Genomic DNA, 22,412 nt, shown 5'->3' with positions numbered 1-22,412 from the left:
GGGCAACTGCATCAGTGGGAATAATGAACATAAACAGGTACAACGTTATTCCACCTGACAGCCTGTGTGCAACTACACATGCACTCTGTGAACCAACTGGTTGCACATATTGTAAGATCTAGGCTACTTATCACTTCCATAAGCCAAAAATGACAGACTGTATTGAAGGCTTTTAAATAGCCTGAAAGGAATTGGGGGTCTACAAATTAACCTTTGTCATACTGTCAGCAGAGGTACTCCACTAGGTTAATTAGCATGGTTTCAGTCTTAGCATGGTTTCAGTCTTACACTGTGGCCTGAAACTATGCTGTGTGCTAAAGATTCACTTGCATCTGGCAAGGTGAGCTAAGAGCTGTTTATGTACACTTTTCCAGTTGTTTGGATAAAGGCAAAAGTGGAGCTATTGATCAATAATTACTCAGTGCAACAGATGGGCCTCCTTTGTACAGAGGAACAGTTACAGCTTGCTTCTAACATGATGATACCTCCTCTGCTTTGATAGACCCCTGCTGATGAATATGATTATAGGACGGGGTAAGATGGGAAGCAGTGTAAGCAGAAGTGCATAGGAATTCTAGGGGAAGTCTGCTAGTGTTATTATTCCAAATTAAGAAAATATAAAAAAATAATTAATTTCACATAGTTACAACTGAAATAAAATGTTATTTATGAAATATATGTAAATAATATTTAAAATCTAAACTCCAGAAACATTATACAAGTAACACTATTCAACACACAGAAATTAGTAGGAAATAAAATACCACTCACAGACACCGTGATACCTTATTCTGCAGCCAGAGGGAATCTCAGCACATAGAAGATTAATTATTTCTCAGTAGTGCTTTCCCAGAAACAATTAACAGCACCTAAAAAGGCAGTGATGTTTCTATTATATAAATTCCATTTTTAACTACTGTTGATGCATGTTTATGTGTTAAAGATGAATTTTAAGATATAAAATACTCTCCTACGAATGACTTGTAAGGACTCGTAACTGGGTTTTTTTTTGGTATGATATTGTTAAAGGAAATATACAGGTTTATCTACATAAAAAGGTAAGCTAACACTAATAAGAACAGCATTTTCCAAGAAAACAATTTTAATAATTTGCTGCATACTTAACAGGCTGTATTTTTATAATGACAAATATACTGTACAAAGTTTAAACTTTATATACATGTTATACAGCAGGATTCCTAAATGTTTCTATTGTATTTTGTTGGCCATTCTGTCCTTCCCAATCTGGCTAAATGCTTTTGAACATGCTAAGGTCCTGACACAATCTTGGGAAGCACACAGAAATACTTAGTTACTGCTGTGGAATGCAATTTTAATAGCAGTATTTTTAATTATTATAGTTTGTTAATAGAGTTAGTTCCACTGAAACAATCACGATCAGTACGCAACCCGGTATTGCCATGAAAATGTGGTTGCGATAATACGTAAGTACCAGATTTAGTTACAGGGGTGATCCTGTGGAAAAAAAACTATTTTAGAAATCTTGGGACAATTTATTTTGCTTTACTGAATAGTCAATCAGCCTAAGAAGCATGTCTTTGGGATGTGATAGGAAACTGGAAAGGTTAGAGAAGGCCCACTTTGACATGGGAAGAACATGCCAACTGTAATACAGCATTCGTAAGCTAGAAAGCATCCTGGAGCTTGGAGCTGGGAGGAAAAGCCGTAATTAATGCACACCATAATCTCTTTTGTAACAAGACGTTAGTATAAAGGTCCAGGGTCTTTTGATTTTTACTGATACTAACGCTTCATCCATTAAAAATGGAAACCATGTCTGAAAAAAAAACAGGGTGTCTTCAATGCAGATTAGGCACATGAATGGCTGTAGTGGTACAATGCTGTGGTTGTTACTTTCAGGCCTAGGGGTTTTGAACTGATTTGATCTATTCCTTTGCGTATGGTCTATGTAGTCCAACTGACAGGTGCATCTAGCTGCTGTGAAGTTACTATTCCTCACTCAACCCTTATTTTAACCTCCTACTCTAAGCAATCTTAGACTCTTCTGTAGACCTATAATTCACTGACATTTCTGGCAGTATTTTGCATGCATATACCCCTCTTTTCATGAATAAGTACTGTCTCACATTAGTCCTGAACTCCCCCCCTTGCATTTCCTGTGTGCATCCCATCTTACCCCCTCTGCTTTTCTTTTTAAGGCAACGCTACCTATCTAACTCTGTCCATATCATGTAATGTCTTTCTTTCTTCCCTTTCATTGAATTAATTCCTAGATAAATTCGTCATCATATATCAGTCACATAGTTTCTGTCACCATTTTAACTTTTTTTTCTTCAAAACCTCCACCATATAAATTTCCTTTTTTCCATTTGGGTGCCTAGACAGGATACAGTACTCAAATGAGAATTCACCAGCATGCTACAGAAAGAAGGAATTACATCAGTATCTTCTGAGGCCACTGCTGTCACTACAGAGCCTACTGTTATGTTTGCCTTTGCCACCACCCTTTTGCATTATATGGCATGATTAATTCTGTGCATTATTATAATCTCCTTTTTTGTTCTCCCCACTGTCAGCCTTCTATGGTTATGTGTGCTTCCTGCAATTCTTTTATGAATTATATTGCAGTTGCTATCTATATGCTCACTCATAACTAGGACATCAAGAAAGCTTATCTCTCCAGTCCCTGTCCAGGGGTCCCTGTTAGATGTGAGAGATTTGACTATGTGAACCCTGATGCATTAAAACCTAAACTTTGATTCAAGGAAATGACAGCAGTTTTTGAAACTCGTTCCATCGTCATAGTTTTTTTGTCCCCTCACACCCCTCCTACTTTTATGTACTAATTCCAAAATTATTGTAGCCCTGTCACACACACTTATACATACTTATTCTGAGATCATTGTACCCCAAAGTAGAGGGATAGTTTGGGTACTGTCACACTGGACTTACTATATATTCTTACCCATGCACTCTTTCCGTTTCACTGTTCCAGTGATTGCATATATGGTCCTCCGTAACTTAACAGCTACCCTACCTCTAATGTACACACAGCAGCCCCCCCCCCACACACACCTATAACATTGCTGCCTGTAATGACCACTCCAAACTTCAATCCATCAGCAGACATCAAACATGGTCTGAAATGCAGCAGTTATATCTAATGCAAGTATATTTTAAATAGCAGTGATTTACTGCACACCATTCATCATCATATTTTTGCCTGAAATATTTTACTCCAGCAGCATCCATCTGTCCATACATACATCCATCCATCCATCACTTCTTTTTCTCAGTTTGGCACATGGGATCGGGGTCTCACTACAGCAGTGACAATCATCTAGAGCCAAGGTTTAGACTGCTGGGTAGCTATCCTTAAAGTCACCCTTGCTTAAGCAGTATCCTGCACTCCTACAAGTCTCCCCAGCTCGTTAAACATCTCAACAGTTTGATACTGATCTCACACAGTTCAATTCCTCTAACAATCACTTATGAGGCACTATAATAATGGCATTGCTAAAAACTGAGCATACTAAATTGGCACCACTCCCTTTTCTACATCATACTTGACACATTCATGAAACTATGCTGAACTAGAAAAAATGTTTCTGAATAAAGCCATGCTGCTTTTTGTCTTTTAGTGAATATTCATCCAGAAACTTACACACTCTGTAAGACTGCAGCTGAGAGTGCGTTATTACTCATCTTGGGTTTCGTCACCCAGCTGCATACAGTTGCTCACTATGTGGACAGCACAGCTTTTTAGTGCATAACTAAACTTTACAGAAGCTTGATAGAGCCACCATTGGAAGATAGTGCTTCACTCGTCAGGGTAGGTCACGTCACCAGACTGCTTCCTATGACCCCAGCACCCCACAAAGAAATGAATGGGTCATAGGACTTTTGCCTTGCTTCAAGATGCATTGCTCTTGCCTGTGATGGAATCAGTGGGTCAAATGGTTAAAGGCAGTGGAGACATTTGACATGTCTGATGGTTGGGAAAAATCCTCTCTCTCTGTCTCTCTTGCCTGCATGTTAGACAGGACAGAAGTTCAACAAACACAATCTTCGGTATGCTGAAAGTACAGTTATGTAAGTAAACTTACCATAATAGTAGATGTTTAAATGATTACTGCAGTAGCCTTAGCTATATGGGGTTATATCTTGCTAAGGATATAACAGCCATCCAGCTTCCAAAGCTTCAGGGCACCCTCTACAAGAACAACAGTCAGTCAGCTCAAACTGATCTGACTAAAAAGGCAGGTTTAGGAGCAAATCCCTTCAGAGCTTTTCTGCCACCAAAGAAATGGTGTCTGAGCTCTGAAAGGACAATACTAGGTATAACAAAAAATAAATGTCTGCACACTGACATAAAAAACACATAAAAAAACAAGGGGGGGTGGAGGGAGCGGCTACTGCAGCAGTGATCATTTGAATATCTACTCTTATGTTAGGTTCAGGCCTGTACAGCTGTACTATGTCCTTCATATTGATCACTTCTGCAGTAGCCTTTGCTATATGGGTAGATTACTCTAGCTTACTACATTTCAGAGATTGAAGGGGAAGGGTCCACAGCCCATGGAGAATGGCCTAGAGAAGGAATCAAGTTTATAATGTCTTGTAAATGTATGAAAAGAGGACCAAGTTGATACTTCTAGAATTTGTCTAGAATCCAGTCCTTTCCAAAAAGCCATAGATGAAGCCAAGGTCCTGGTAGAGTGGGCCTTGACCCTGCTTAGAAGAGTTTTGTTGTGGTGAGTATAACAAAATGTAATAGCCAGCCATTTGCAAATAGTATGTTTTGAAACATTGTCCCTTCTTCTTATCATCACAAAAATGAACAATTGATTTAAAAGGCTAAAAGATTTAGTTCTGTCAAGATAGTACCTGGGTTACTTGTTGACATTCGACCTATGGAGTATCCTTTCTCCCTCATTTTTAGGTTCAGGTAAGAAAATGGGGAGATGGCTAGCTTGGCTTAAAGTAAACTCAAATATCACCTTAGGCATAAAAGAAGGATCGGTTCTCAAAGAAACCTTGTTCACCAAGGATATTCACACCACCAGGCTACTTGCCCAACACAATGCGTCTGAAATTCTCCAGGTGCAAATAACACTAGGCAAGACTGCAATCCAAATTGTAGCTTGCTACAGATCCCCCACCATGCCCCAAGATTCTCACTACACCTTTCTAAACATGCTGGAAAATATTAAGATACAAACAAATACCCTAATACTGGGTGACTTCAACTACCCTGCCATTAACTGGGAAAACTACTCAGGTACCAACACCTTTGCCCAACGGTTCTTGGAATTCACAAATTCCAACGCCCTGGATCAACTAATCCATTGTTCCAGCAGGGGCTCCAGTATCCTAGACCTGGTCATTACCAACATGGAAAATCGATGCTCCACACCTATGGTCACTCCCTCGTTGGTCAGGTCAGACCATAAGCTAATCACCCTTAACATCCACATCCCACCCCCAGCCCCCAGTAAGGAAACCTCCATAAAAAACTTCTCCAAAGCCAACTTCATGCTACTCAAGTCAGAAGTGACAAACTTCATGACACCCATGCAGACGGGAACTGAAAGTTCAACTGCTGAGTCCTACACTAAGGCACTGTACGAGCACATCCACTCATGCATGAATCATGCCATCCCAAATAGAACCAAGATGCTCTCCTCCAAAAAAATGAAGCCAATCTGGTGGTTCCCTGCCATAAACAAACTTTACAACAAAAGGAAGAAACTGTTGCAGAAAAGAGGAAAATCTCAGGATGCAAAAAACTCCCTTACCAGCCTCAGTAAGAAGCTGAGATCCCTCATAAAATCCTCCAAAGCTAGTTACGAAAATAAAATTGCCAAAGATTCCAAAGACAACCACAAGGCATTCTATAACTATACAAACTAAACTGCAAAAAAAAACTATAAGAAAACCAAAAGGTGGATACGCTCCAAAACCCAATGGACCATTTAGTAGGTGAAGATAAGACACTCAAATTGACTTAAAATCCAATAATGTATGTTTAATTTAAGCACAACACACAGGCTTTTCGTCAGTAACACTACCAACTTCCTCAGAAACGGAAACAGCGTCACACAGTCAGAACTTCTATTTGTACTAACAACGAAGTAGTCACATGTTCTTTAAGGTCTGCGAGACCGCATTAAACCCCCCCAAAAAACATACTGAGTGAATAATGACTAATGCACTCCTGAATATAGAAAGCTACAACTTAAAGCATTGCTGAATTCTCCAGTATTGATCCTGTAAAGCTATAATATCCCCGGTAATTAAGAATAGAAACTTTGATAAACAAAATTACAATAAATAACCATTATGGTCATATAAACACATTCTCATAAAATAAAAATAAAAACATGAGCCACTGTCGACTTAAAAGTAACAAGCAGTCTTGACACAAAATATAAAATCGAACGCGGAACATATATCTACTACTGCCCTATATAACCTCCTAGATAAACCATTAATTTTATGCTAAACATGCTAATAACATAAACAAATATGACAGTAAAAAATATAAAAATGAATAATAAGCCGGAATCGGCTTAAAAATACCTACAACCTTTACATGATGGTTAACAAAGAGTCAGTACGCTATACGTTATTGACCAGCCACAGAACAAGTGGAAAAACCTTCATATTCAATAGAAAAATAGAAAAGTAGAAAAATACAATCAAATGTAAACCTGATTAACTTTCCACTACTTATACTCTACTTCAAAATTATCTCCTACTTCTCACCTACTTACTTGCTCTCCTTTCTATAGCTAATCACTTCTAATTTCCCTTATTCTTAGCCCTCTTTTCTCTTACTTCCTACCTGTATCAATATCTTACAAAGCATTTTTAACTTTATACAATGTCTTTGGACTTTAACTGTGTGTGGTAGTAATTATTTCATTTAATATCTTTATCATACTTAGTATTTTATGTTTGTATAGGTATTTTTTTGTTTTACTTTATGGACTGTGTGAGTCTGTAATTAACTCACTTAGTAATAATAAGTAACTGTAGAGTTGTTAGTTTTTGTCTCTTCAAACTTTCTTTAAAACACAAGTATGTTTTCCTTTATTGTATTCACTGTGGAGCTTTTCTCCCCGGGCCTCTATTGAAAATGGAAATAACTCCAGCTAGACTAGCCCGGTGAACAAATGTAAAATAAAATAAAATAAAATAAATGTAACTAGGTAACACAAACCTGGATAGGTAGACTTTAGGACACACTGCTCGTACACAAGGATGAAGAAATCAAATTTATTGTAAATCCACACAGTACACGATACAAGATGGTCAGGTTAAGCGCTTTCAACTGTTATCACAGTCTTCCTCAGAACACTTAATCCATCTAATTCATACTATTTTATACTCTACATAATTAGATAATAGAATAATTACATCCAAGAACCGCCAAAAACTTTAAAGGCGTACTGTTCACAGTAAAGACTGCATTTTAGACTAGGCTAGTCTTTCTAATAATAAATACAAGTAAAAACATATATTTCCTAAAAAAATGACCTTAAAAAATAACATATGTTGTTAAATATTAAAAATTCCTATGAACTATGAAGTGTGAACTAAAAACTCATTTATTATAAATACACAATTATTTCCAAAGAATATCTGAACATGTGCATGAAAGAAGTATGTGGTAATTTTAATATATATACCAAATGTATATTAGTATTTCTACATGAAATATATGAATGCATATGTATAATGCATTCATGTATCAGCTAAAACATGTGCATGAGTTGATTATATAGAATTGATATGAATTCCTAAATGTTCTGCACCACAATATTAAACAATATTTTAAAAAAATAATTAAAAAGTAGACTAAGTATGTGGGCTAAATGTATAATATAGTGATACCCAAAACTACATTTCCAACAGCATATAAACATGTGTGGGTCACTTGAAATAATGGATGGTAGATAATAATTGTGTTAATTTTATGGGAGAGCTAAGAAAGGTTTGATACTGATAAAATCATTTAACCCCGGTTTTCTGGTGGAGTCAGTCAGGATCTGCCATCTACTTTCTTTTTTAGCCAACTCCATTTTCCAGTTTCCTCCAAAGGGTAATATGTGGACCTGATCAATAATAGCGAAAGTGAAACTATGGTCTTTGCCTTTCTCAGAAATGTGCCTATAAAGAGCATTTTTAGTGTCACATTTTTGTATTCTATACTGATGTTCATACATACGCTTCTTCAGCTGTCTTTCCGTTTTTCCTATGTAATGTGCATTACATCGTGTGCATAAAGCTACATAAACTATCCCTTTAGAATTACAGTTACCCGTCATACTTGTGATGTGGGTACAATTAATATCATCCAGCCTGAATGTTTTGGCTTGATTGATGTATCTGCATTGTTTGCATCTACCACATTTTGTTGTTCCTTTATGTTCTTCATTTTTGTCCTTAACATAGTTGGTCCTTTCTAGCAAGCGCTTGACATTAGGGGCTGTTTTGTATACACATTTTGGAAATTTACCTACTGTCTCATCTATATCCATAACAGCTAATAATTCCCAGTGTCTTTTAAGAATTTCTTTAATTAGATGCGTATATGGTGTGTACATCAAAACACATGCTCTCCCACAAAGATCACTCTCTTTCTCTTTCTTTTTTTCTTCTAAACAATAATTACCTAAAATTGGTAAATACTTATGTCCCCATTCATTTTTTACATTTTTTACATATTTAATCACTTCAGTAACCATCTTCTCTGGATAGGCCCGATCCAAGAATACATTTTTTATAAATCTAAGTTCTGTCTCCATATGATCCTTTGTGGATGACATCCTTGCTGCTCGGATGCATTGTCCTTTTATTATATTCTTGAAGACATGAGGAGGGTGGTTACTGGTATAATGAATGTAATCGTTTGAGAAAGTGGGCTTTCTGTACACTTTGGAGATAAAGCCATCTTCATTGTAGCTAATAAATGTATCTAAATATGAAATTTCACTATAACTAAAAGTATGTGTAAATTTCAAAAATTCTGTTGTGGTGTTAAGAAATATCATAAATTCATCTAATCTCTCCACAGATCCATTCCATAAAATGAATATATCATCCAGGTATCTGGCATAGTATGATATATCAGAATAAAATTCGCTGTTAAATACATGCTCAGACTCCCATTCGAGCATAACCAGGTTCGCGAATATGGGAGCACAAGCTGCTCCCATTGCCACTCCCCTGGTTTGTTTGAAATATTCTCCTTGGAATACTATATAATTATGGTCCAGTACCAACCCCATCATATCACATATTAAACTTATCTTATCCCAGGAGAGGCCTGAATGTTTTCTTAAACTGCTGGCAAAAAACTCTAAACCTTCGTCTTTGGGAATACTTGAAAATAGGTGGCCTAATGGTTAAGGTGTTTGCCTTACAAACACAAGGTGCAGGGTTTGAGTCTCACAAGGGATAATTGGCTAGGCTTAAAATGGCCCACCAGGGCAGTTAGCTTAGTACTAATCTATGAACCTATGAACCTATGGTGAGATATATTAAATTGGGATGCCATTTGTCCTTAGTTAAGTCTCCCAGAAATCTCCAAGAATCTTTCATAATATGGGGAATGGAATCATAAATGTTTTTTAGCCATCTATCAATCAGTTGACCTATTTTAAAAGTTTTGGATCTGGATCCAGATACGATAGGTCAGAAGGGAGGATTTTCCAAAGATTTATGGACCTTAGGTATTCCAACCATTTTTGCCAGGACCGGATGGTCAGTCTTTAAAAATGTATACGTATCATTAGTTATCCTGTTGTCAATCAGATATTCTTCGATACATAAATCTATTCTTTTATGGCCAATATTTATTTGGTTAATGGATATGTTTTCATAATTTCCTGACTCATACAAGAGATTATGAATTCCTTCATTGTATTCATCAGTGTAGAAAATGACAACACCACCTCCCTTGTCGGGCTTCATAATTCTGATGTTTCTATTACACATAAATTTTGTTAAACATTCTCTCTCTGATAGTGATAAATTATCGTTATTTTTGTTCCTATCTTTCCTTATATTCTTGTGTGTCCAATATATATCATTACACACCATTTTCTCATAATTGAGTATATGTGGGTTACTATCTGGAATATATGTACTTTTTTTCCTGAGGTCGGTTCCTGCTATACCAATAGATTTCACTTCCTTATTACTATTTTTATCGAATTGTACTGCTAAATTAAGTCTTCTACAATACATCTTGACCTCCTTAATATTGTCCACTAAATTCATACCGGTCGTGGGAATAAATTTCATTCCCTTACTTAGGAGTTTAACAAAGTCTGTGTCTATTTCTACTTCTGTGTAATTATACACTTTAAACCCTTCATACACAACTATGTTTGGTCCTTGGTTACCAATGTAGTTCTCCTGACAATTTACTCCCTCCATATAGATGTTATTACTATCCTTAATACTCATCCTACTCACATTGGCATCATAAGGTAGAGACTGCATAGATCCATTACTTAACACATTTTCATCCTCGTTTAATGGTAATAATATCTGTTCGGTTCCATATTTAGTCTGATCCTTAGTCAGTATCTGTGGGGGTTTCTTGCTGGAAAAAACCTCCCCCCTGAAAATTTTCCTCCCTAATATTCCCCTTTGATGGTTTTCTCATACTATGATAGTTGATCAAGTTGCTGTCTGAAGTCCTATGAGAGGGCCACACATATGCTCTGTTGTTCTTATAGAGTTCTAAATCACGTGAAATTTTTCTATTTTTTCTATCCACAATAGTATGGATTTTGTTGTCTGCTGCTGTGTATTGTTTTGTGTATAACTCCTTCCATAGGTCAAAATCCTTATGGTTAATAATAGTGTGATTCATGTTTTCCAATTCATTGGTCAATTTGATTAATTTTTCATCTTGAAATTTAATTAATAATTTAATATAAGCATATCCAAAACTATCAAATAAATCATTAAATTCCTTGATAGTATCTAATCCATATACAATACCCAAAGGCAGTTTAAAAAATCTTAAGCCCTTGGGCACTACATTTAATTTAATACACTTAGACAAATAACTACAATCTACTTTAGTGTTTTTGTAGGACACAAGTTTTTTACCAAAATCATATATTAATTCTTTCAGAGGTGTGTGTATCTGTTCAGTACTTTTGTATTTGTTATTACATGAAATACCAACCTCTGCATCAAAAAAATCATAACTATCATCTAAAAACTGCTCCATCAATCCTTCTTCATCACACTCTCTTACAACACATTTTTTATTCCTTATTTTATGTTCTAGATTTATTTTATCGAAATTAGCTGTAGATTTAGCTCTACAGGGACTGTATAAGTTGTGAATAACAGTCTGTGTTACAGTACCTTTAGGGGCCTGTACGGCCTTAGATTTCCCATGTCCATATGTCTTGACTGAAGGAAATTCCTTCGGTCGAGTTCCTGTTAAATATTTTTCCTGTCGTGCCCTGCTAAGACTGAAATCAAATGTAAAATCCTGTTCTGAAATGTTGTGCGGATGGTCACAGTATAATTGGCCATCACCGTTGTTTGATATGTCCAATCCGTCTACAATAATTCTTTTACCCTTCTCTGGTAAATCAATGATGTTAGTAGTATTGCGGTTCAAATCAAATACGCCATCGGTGTCTCTGAGCTCTTTAGGGAAACCGCAATCAGGTGTATGTAATACATCGGAAATGCACTGTTCGGGAGATGAAGCTAGTACAGCCGCCTTTCGTTCCCTACGTTCGTGTATACTACTTGCTTCCCCTGAAGTACGTGCCTCGGCGTCATCAGATACTGCCGCTTCCGTCAGTTTGTAGGACTTTCCTTTCTCAGTGTTTGCCGTTACCAGGCTGGTAACTAATTCCATAAGTCTGTGCACATCGCTTTGAAGTGAAGTTAAGTCAGCTCTAAGTATAGCAACATCATCCTTCGACAATAAAGCAGATGTAGGTTCCACCGAGTCGTCCATCCAGATGATATACTCAAACCAAACCAAGTAGAATTGCAACTAGGTAACACAAACCTGGATAGGTAGACTTTAGGACACACTGCTCGTACACAAGGATGAAGAAATCAAATTTATTGTAAATCCACACAGTACACGATACAAGATGGTCAGGTTAAGCGCTTTCAACTGTTATCACAGTCTTCCTCAGAACACTTAATCCATCTAATTCATACAATTTTATACTCTACATAATTAGATAATAGAATAATTACATCCAAGAACCGCCAAAAACTTTAAAGGCGTACTGTTCACAGTAAAGACTGCATTTTAGACTAGGCTAGTCTTTCTAATAATAAATACAAATAAAAACATATATTTCCTAAAAAAATTAACACAATTATTATATACCATCCATTATTTCAAGTGACCCACACATGTTTATATGCTGGTGGAAATGTAGTTTTGGGTATCACTATATTATACATTTAGCCCACATACTTAGTCTACTTTTTAATTAATTTTTTAAAATATTGTTTAATATTGTGGTGCAGAACATTTAGGAATTCATATCAATTCTATATAATCAACTCATGCACATGTTTTAGCTGATACATGAATGCATTATACATATGCATTCATATATTTCATGTAGAAATACTAATATACATTTGGTATATATATTAAAATTACCACATACTTCTTTCATGCACATGTTCAGATATTCTTTGGAAATAATTGTGTATTTATAATAAATGAGTTTTTATTTCACACTTCATAGTTCATAGGAATTTTTAATATTTAACAACATATGTTATTTTTCAAGGTCATTTTTTTAGGAAATATATGTTTTTATTTGTATTTATTATTAGAAAGACTAGCCTAGTCTAAAATGCAGTCTTTACTGTGAACATGTAGAGTATAAAATAGTATGAATTAGATGGATTAAGTGTTCTGAGGAAGACTGTGATGTGCTTAACCTGACCATCTTGTATCGTGATTTCTTCATCCTTGTGTGCAGTGTGTCCTAAAGTCTACCTATCCAATCAAATGTAAACAAGTATTGGCTGCCCCAAGAAAATGAGTCTGAAAATTCTTAGAATATAATTCTATAAACATATAACATAGAAAAATGCAGAATAAAATAAAATGAATCAAAACAGAATAAAATAAAAACTATGTGCAACCAAAACTAGAGATGCTCTCTCTCAGTCCCTATCGCACTGATGATGCATAAATCTAAAAATTCCTAATCTACACCCCTCGACCCCCTTACAGCTCCCTACATCAAACATACGGGGGTAGCCAGGGGAAGATTGATATTATAAACTCAAAAAATTAATTGACAGTCATGTACTTACACATGACTACCCAACATGTACAAAATGTATGTATTAAACACTAGTACTACTACAGAGTTTCATCATCTATTCAGCCTCTTAAGCTTTAATAGGCATGTTATAGATGACATGCCATTGATGTCAAGAGAATGACAGGCATCCACCCTAAGTTGCCATGACAATTCTCTACTCTCCAGGACGAGAGATAACGGACCTCCTCTCCCATCTAACTGCACTTGGTATATTTCTCAATTTCTCCACAGAAAAATGATTTTCAATTATACAACTTTTAAAATTGCAGAAAAAAGTGTGTCCCACTTAAAAGTACAATTAAGTCTTGTGACAGTCCATTAACACACAAACTCCAATCTTAAAAGCAATTTGTCTAAATAGGAAAGTACAATAAAACATTTTTTTAATATGGAAGTTTTTTTTCCTTAAAGGGAACTTATCTGTCTAACAAGGGAACAGCTGAGTGATGGTTTCAGCTTTTGGAAGGTGTCCTGAAATTTTGGAAGCTGGCCAGCTGTTATATCCTTGTCAGGCTATAACCCATATAGGTAAGGCTACTCCAGCAGTGATCAGTATGATGAACGTCATAGAATACAATGTCTTTGTAACCAGGTTTCAGAAAAATTTACTTTTTTAGTCTAAGACTGACATAAAACTATACCATGGGCTTTGTTCACTGCAGTTGATGTTAGTTTAAGAATTGTGTAAAGTTCGAGACCTATATATGTTTTTCTTCATTTATCTATTTTTGAAAACATCTAAAGAATTCACTTACCGGGTCCTTACACCAAGCACACAAAGGTCCTGCCTGAATGCACTCATTGCAGTTGCTTGCTTTGGCGTTCCTGCATTCCTGACAATGACCTGTAACATGGATAAAAGAAATTAGAAATAAAGAGAAACAAAATATACAATTCAGGAAACATAGCACAGCAGTGATCCTGTCAACTTAGTAGGGTTGCAAGCAGTAAACAAGAAATATTAATAAGAAATCAGGTTTTCAGGCACAATATTTTAAATATAAGCTAAGGTAAAGCCACATTCTTTATACGTATATCGAATGAGGGAAAAAATACAAAGTTGTCTATGTAAACATACAATAACAGTAGATGTTCAAATGATAACTGCTGTAATAGCCTTAGCTATATAGGTTATATATATATATATATATATATATATATATATATATATATATATATATATATATATATATATATCCCGCGCAGGTTGTGATAGCTGGCCAGCTTTCAAAGCTTAAGGGCATCTTCCACATGCCCAGACTGTTGATTGTTCAAGCAGAGTTGTAGAAAATTTGTAGTATGAATGCCAACCCTTTCAGAGCCTTCATGCCAATTGAAAGAGGGAAGTTAATGCCCTGAATGAGGATAATGTTAGGTAAGTAAAATTCAGTGTCCACACTCTGATAACAAAAAAAAATATACAGAAATAAGGCAGATGGAGGGAGAAAACATCTACTGCTGCAGTGATCATTCAAACATCTACTATTATGGTAGATTTTTTATACAACTATACTATGTTCATCATTTGATCACTGTTGCAGTAGCCCTAGCTATATGCATGTCATAGCTTATACAGACTGGAAGAATAAGGGCTCATGAGCCCCTGCAGAATGGTCCTACCAAAGCCCCCTCTAGATATGGAAAGGGAATCTAGTTTGTAGTACTTTGTAAAAGTATGTACAGAAGACCAAGTTGCTCCTTTTGGAATACTTTCAGAGTCCATCCCTTTCCAAAAAAGCACTGATAAAAACAAGGGCCTAGTAGAATGTGCCTTGACCCTGCATACAGTTGACTTGTTATGGTGGGTATAACAAAATAATAAAGCATGGGACAACCATTTGAAAAAGTCTTCTTTGACACAGGTTGTCCTTTATTCTAACCGTTCATAATGAATGAATACCTGATCAAAATTTCTGAATATTTTAATTCTGCCAAGATAATATCCGAGTTGTATCTGGACATATGGAGTAAGAAGAATCCTTTCTCCCTCATTTTTAGGCTCTAGAAAGAACACATGGAGATGGATAGCATGGCTCAAAATAAACTTGGATACCACTTTAGGCATAACTGACTGGTTAGTTCTCAAGAAAACCCTATTTTTTTTTAGAAAATAAGATAATGTTGACCTACCATGACAGCTTGTAACTTGGATACTCTTCGAAGCAGTAAGCAAAACCTGTTTTCCATGTTATGATCCTCAAATCAACCTGATGACCTGGATCAAATGGAGCAAGAGTTAATTTTTCCAAAACAAAGTTAAGATCCCAAGGAGGACCCCCTGTTTTCTAGGTGGATGGGTATGTAGACCCATTTCAAAAACACTTTGACATAGGAATACACTGAAAGGGAAGGTGCTGGAGTAAACATGCCAAAATGGCCAACAAATTAATCTTGACACAGGAATAAGAAATGCCAAAAAATAATAACTCAAACAAATAATGTAGAACCAGAGAAACAATAACCTTAAAAAGGTCTTAGTTATTATTTTGGGACCAACTACAAAATCTCTTCCATTTGCTAATATATGATTTCCTACTAGCAGACTTCTTTGCCTCTTTTAATACTAGCTGGATAGCCTCAGAAAATAGATGCCCAAAATTAGTAAAACTCTATTATCCAGGCTATTAACTGAAGTTGTTTCAAGCTGGGGTGTGTCAAACAACTCCTGACTTGTGTGAGTAGGTCCAGTTTGTGAGGAAGCTTGTGGTAATTGCCCATGGTAATTTCTAAAACAAGGGAGAACCACTGCTGTCTGGGCCAGAAAGGATTCACAACCATGATCTTTGGAGAGTCCTTTTGAATCTCCAGAATGACCTTGGATATCAATGAAAAGGATGGAAAGGCATAGAGACATTCCTGCCCAAGAAAATGAAAATGTATCTGTTTTCCAAGTCTGTTTGCAAGGAATCTCGGAGTAGACTTTTGCCAGGTGTTTGTTGTGAATGGATGCAAAAAGATCTAACTGTGGCATTCCCTTTAGCTAGATCAAATCCTGAATACTGTCCATTCATGAGGGTCTGTCCTGGTCCTGCTCAGCTTGTTTGCTACAATGCTTTATGCTGACAGAATGTAAGATGCCTGTAGAGTGAGATTTGTTTGAATTGCTATATCTTAAGCTACCATAGCTGATCTGCAGAGGGGGTAAGATCTGGAGCATTCCCCTCTTCCCATTTGTTTTTGTATCACATTACTGTGGTGCTGTCTGGAATCACTTATAATGGCATTGAGGACCATAGATGATTGACAGAGTTGAGTGTATTTATGACTGCTAACATAATCTTTTATATTTATGTATTTTGGTCTTTTTTATACTAAAGATGCTGCCTTTTTACTCCCAGAGACACTGCTCCCCAAACAGATGGAGATGTCTGCATTTTCAGACTGGGCTGTAGCTAAAAGGGGAAATGGTAGACTTGGATTCAGATAAAACTGTTCTCTCCACTAAAGCTGTTTCATTTTTACAAATACCCAAAATAGAATGTGGAATGTCAGGGGTGTTGATGCTGGGACCATAGAGATTTTAGGTACGATTGAATCATTCTCGTGTGGAGTCTAGCTAAAGAAACCATGAGAATCATAGATGCCATGGTTGCCATGAATCCTACTATCCTGAGAAATTCCCTTGCTGAAGTGCTGGACTGACTGGAAAAAAACTCACACATATTTAGATACAGTTCTACTTTTTCCTGTGGAAGTAAAACTCTTTAAACTGAGGTATCTAGGATACACTCCAGGAAAACAATTCTGTGAGAAGCAGTCAAAACAAAATGTTTGACTTTTCTCCTAAAATGAGTCAAACAAGACTTTTGAACATTTTCCTAAAAACACAGTTTGTGAATGAGATTTCCTCCTTAAGTTAGAGATTCCTGTCACTTCGAAAAAGACTCTGTAAAGATAAGCAAGTCATCGAAATAAGGAAAAAAAGTGAATACTTTGCAATCTGCAACAGACTGTCACTGGAGCTAGATATTTTGTGAATGCCCTTGAAGCAGTGGACATCTCAAAGGGTAATGCAAAGAACTGATAATATAATCCAGACACAGAAAACATTTAAAAATGTTTGAAATCTGAGACTATATGACTGATGATAAGCATCGTTTAAATCTAGAGTTACCAAAAACAGAAAGAGGGGAATAAGTAGTAACTGGTTGTGAAGGGATGGCAGTTTGAACTTTGGGACTTTCACAAACTGATTGAAAAAGGAAGGATCAAAGATTGTTCACACTATGCTTCTTTTTTATTACCAGCCACATTACTGAGTTAAACCTTTGTTGTCAGAGAAATGGGAACAGGCACTATGACCACCTGAGTTAGCAAATGATGAACAGGCAGGAAAACGTACATTTGATCTGGTGGCAGTGGAGGAATCCCCTGAAAAGGAGGAAGGAGATTGCTGTCATCCACACCCCAGATCGATCACCTTCAAAACCCATTTGTCTGATGCTGTATGTTGCCAAAGAGAGAGAGACGAGGGTTAGGTTTTGGGGAAGATTTAAAGGCTTGTCAGGATGGGAAGGAAGGGTGGATTACCATCTTGGACTGTCATGGATTCTGGGAGACTCGACCTTTCTTTTTAGAGCCTACTTGCCAAAGTTTTTTGGGCACCTACTTGTCAGAGGTTTGCTGTATCTACATATTTTGCTTTTTATAAAAGGGTGCTGAGAAAGGTGTGAGATCTTTAAAAATTTTGAGAAGGAATGTGAGCCACCCCTTGAATCAGTTTCCCTCTCTCATCACACTTTTTCATGACCTCCGCAGCAAGTGGTGTAAAAACAACATCCTTATCTGAAGGACAATTCATAATTTCAGTTTTAACACTTTCAGGTACATTTTTAGAGTTTAACCATGCAAACCTTCTCATAACAGTTTCAGTAGCAGCTGCTCTTGGAGAGTTATAAGCATACTTCAAAGAGTGTTTGGTCACTTGAGACAGAAGCAGCAGGTGTATTCAGAGAAGATGTTTCCCTCAAAAGAGGAAAAGGTGCTCCTGATGTTCTTAAATGAAGCAAACAAAAACTTTAACACATGAGCTTAATTAAAAATTCTAAAAATGAGTGTGGCAGAGGTGTATGCTTTTTTTCCCAAATCTCTCAAAGGTATCCTCTTTCTTATCAGAGGGGGAAGGGTTAGCATTTACCAAATGTTAAACTATAGCAGAACTTGTGAAGTTTTTCCCACAGTGGGGATCTTATCTCTCAAGCTGTGCAGAAACATTAGCTGAGCATCGATACTTGAAAGCTCACAAGAGGAGTGCTCTTGAACTGCAGTCCTTCAACTAATTGACATTTATTGTTTTATTTTTTTAATTAACATTTACTGCTTTATTGTAAATTTACTAGGCAAAGATTTAAGGTGATGAATCCAAAAATTGGCGCCTTATATGGGATAAATTGGCTTCTTAAATCAGACACGATTTGCATTACTCACAGTGGTCCTTAGTTAAGATGAATGATAGTATTCAGGAGACACTAGAAGTGGCTTACAACAGAGATGCTTGTTTGATGGATTCCTTGCATCTGCACATCACCGTCTTTTAAGAAATCGTCTAGGCAGACACAAGATGTACATTAACCACAACAGTCCTTAGATTAGATAAATTAAATTTTCAGGGGAAACTAGAAATTGCCTAACCAGAATGTTTTGCTTTGTTGTTGGATTCCTTACATCTGCACATCAGTGTCTTACATGAAATTATCTAGGCTGGATGAACAGTATGGATATGATTACATATCAGAAAAAGGTATTTATCCATTGTCTTTACATGGCATATACCAGAGTCTCACCTTAGCTAATCACCTTATGTAGCAGGTATTAGGGTCTCATTCTTCAAGCTTTCCTGCATGACATATACTAAGGAGCAGCATAGCATTATCATATCTCTGTTTATTACAAATACCTGAAACTATGACTGAAGAAGAAGTAAGGTGAACTATGATAGTCTCAGCTAGACACTTGAATACCATGCTACCCCAGTTTAGGCAAGCTGTTGGTCTTACTGAGATAAAGAAAATGGCTAAAAGCTATCTTATAAATTGATTAATTTGTCAAAGTTGTGCTAGCTCTCAGACTGTAGGTCACAGTATAAAATTACCACTGAATACAAGTCATAAAAAGTTTTTTTTTTCCGGATGTTGCTATAATTCGGTTTAGTCAGACTGTAAAATACTTTTCTCTTCTCCATTCACATGACCTGCCTTTATTATCTATTCCTGCATAAGTATCTAACTCCACAGCAACAGTACAGCCTTCACTGCAACAGTGAATATACATTTCCCCATAAAAGGTCAGATGATGACAGTAGTCCTCATTTCTGCATCTTATCATGGTAAATTTTGATCATGTCAGTCCTCATCATACTCCCTATAAATATGAATAATATATGCACATTTAATAAGAATATTTATCCTGTGTAATTCTGCAGCTCCCGTGTGTGCTTTTATCATAAATGGCATATTAAGCCCTAAAGGAACTAAGGGTTAAAACATTGCAGATTACATCATGTACACCAACGCTCCCTTCCCAAATGTGCTTGTTCCAAATATATTAGCCTTTCATTCTCATTACTATAGGTTCATCGATTCTTACTAAGTCTACATCCAAGTTTACCACTGAGGAGCTCAGACACATCACCCAATACTGGCAGGAGATTAACAGTGCTCCCCATTAAGTAGACTTTTCTCCTCAATTTCTGGGTAAAATTTGCGATCACCCAGTTAGTCATCCAGACTGGTTTTATAAGTTGTTAGGGAACTACTCTTCTTCATAGGTAACAGTGATCTATTTTAGAAATAAGGGATACAATGGGTTAGGTATTTGTCATGCCATCTGTTTTTTTTTTTTATGATGTGTTAATATAGGGATAAGTCTCAAGAATTGGTGTTTGCTTCACCACTGGTTCTATTTAGGTGAAAGAGTTCAAAGAGGACTGGACATTCATAGCACAGAAGGCTACCCAGAGATCAACCCTCAAGAGTCTGTGTATGACACTGAGTAGAGGGGCAAAACGTTTAATATATCAAGAGAAGCTAAGGGTACAGAGACCTGAGATCTTTTTGATGAGGAAGTGTAGAAATTTTTCATAGTGACTTTGGTGCTTAGCCAGATACATGTGAAAGATGCGTTATATTTAACAATGTGTCTAATAAGGGATGAATAAAGTGGGATTATGGACCTTTTAATGTTGTTTCATTGTTTAGTTTAGTGATGGTAGCTAATGCTTTAAGGCATTTTATTTTTCCCCCCAACCCACTGGATACCTTTCAGCTACTATTTTCTGCTTCTACTGCTCTTAACCTTCTTCTGCTTGGTATTATCCTCCTCAAGGATGGACCTTTCCCAGGCGTAGACAGGTTGGGAAGGGGACAAGATCACAGATGAAGAACCCTTGCAGAGTCATATATGCGGTTGTATATGAAGGTGATTTTTTTGGAATATGCTAACAATGACACATTTCTTATTGCTAGGAATTTGTTCCAACTTGCGTGTCTTTTTTTCTCTGACCATAAACATTCCTTATATACAAATGACACTGACTTGTTTTTTTTCCTTCTTGCAAGGTGATCTAAAACTTTTTTTTTTTTATTTACTTAAGTGCATTACAGTTATTCTATTTAAAGCCCTACCAGTGTTATATTGTTCCTTTAGCTGCCCTAAAATGTATTCATTCCTTAGGAAAACAGCACTGTGGCCCACTTGCTTCCCTGGGCAGTAGGCAAGTAAGTTAAGAGTGGGGTGGTCATCCATGTGCTGGGGAATATGGTTTAAAATTTAGGTCATTCCAGTCATTACATACACATTCCCATAACATCCAGTGGTCAGTGTACAATAGGCCTTTGCAAAGTATATCCACACCTCTGTATGCAATTAATTCAACTGGCCCTACCCCAATTAGACATCACCACCCAAGGGATCCCTCATGTCTGCCAGAGATTTAGCTTGGACTGAGTGCCTGGATACATGTTCCCCCATCCCCTCCCTTCCCCCTGATGTGAGGGATGTACTTTAAGCTTTGTCATTTCTTTCCTTTACCACACCATCTCTACCAGGTACCCAATATACTATTCAGACTCTGGTTGCCTGGGTCATACCCAGGACTTTATCTCTCTCTTTGCCAACAGAACTGGCTAAAGCTCTGTCAGCATTACATGACCAGTATTTTCTTCTCTGTTGGATCTTTTCTCCCCAGCTACCCTCTAAATATGGGCTGTACCCAACAGGGCTACCCCATTTCTTAAAATACTTAAGTAACTGACTAACTGCATAAACAAACAAACAAGTACTTTGAGGATAAACACTAAAATAAAGTTTTGTTCAACATTCATCCATATGGATGTGCTGTATCTGAGCTATAATAAGGTTTTTGAAACTGTGCCTCACAGAAAGGCAGCATAAATATTAAAGGTATAGAGTTTAGGACCTAAAATGATAGAAGGATAGAAAACTGTCTGTTCGAATGGAAGCAGACGTGGGTGGGGTTAGTTGTCAATGCAGGCTACAATTAGGAAAAAATCAGTAAGCAGTGCAGTACCATTGATGGGGATTCATCTAGATTAGTATACTGATGGGTGATACTACACTGATTTTGGCCAAGATGCTTTTAAAGAGTAGTCAAAGGTGGGGTTTAGTCTTGAATTGAGATCATATAGGTGGCAAGTGGTGTACAAGGCTGTGTAGTATTAGAATTCACTTGAACAAGATAGTCTTGGTGGAGATGACTCTAAACAGCACATGAATCAAGAGATTTGGGGAGTAATAAGTACCCCTAAGTGAATCATACTTTGTAGTTTTAAAGAGTGGTCAGAGAGCATAACAGGATGCTGGTGCACACAGTACAAGTGAATTCCTCCAATGCCAAGTTTGTCCTTTCCTTGTATATGACAGTGGTAAAACCACACCTACAGTACTATGTACAGTTCTAAATGCCATACAGGGGAAGAGTATGCAACATGTTAGAAAGAATGCAATGCAAAGGCATCACAAAAATGGTGAAAGGGGCAACAAAAAAGTAATAAGAAAGTGGAGCACTGCATTGTCTGTGGGTAAGTGGCAGTGACAGGTGGGAAATGCACAAAGACA

At 36.7% G+C, this 22,412-nt stretch overlaps 1 protein-coding gene across 1 annotated transcript in view; it reads right to left on the bottom strand.

Annotated features, from left to right (window-relative positions):
• Positions 1-22,412, bottom strand: part of LOC122792954 (integrin beta-2-like) — a 1,413,174-nt gene that overhangs the window by 880,892 nt on the left and 509,870 nt on the right. The window contains exon 3 of the mRNA XM_044060545.1: positions 14,093-14,181. Within this exon, the coding sequence (XP_043916480.1) occupies positions 14,093-14,181 (89 nt within the window). The remainder of the gene's footprint in view (positions 1-14,092; positions 14,182-22,412) is intronic.

The sequence above is a fragment of the Protopterus annectens genome, chromosome 2.part0, assembly GCF_019279795.1.
Source record: "Protopterus annectens isolate FY-2018-M chromosome 2.part0, PAN1.0, whole genome shotgun sequence".
Lineage (NCBI taxonomy): Eukaryota > Metazoa > Chordata > Ceratodontiformes > Protopteridae > Protopterus > Protopterus annectens.
This window is presented reverse-complemented; position numbering and strand designations above follow the sequence as displayed.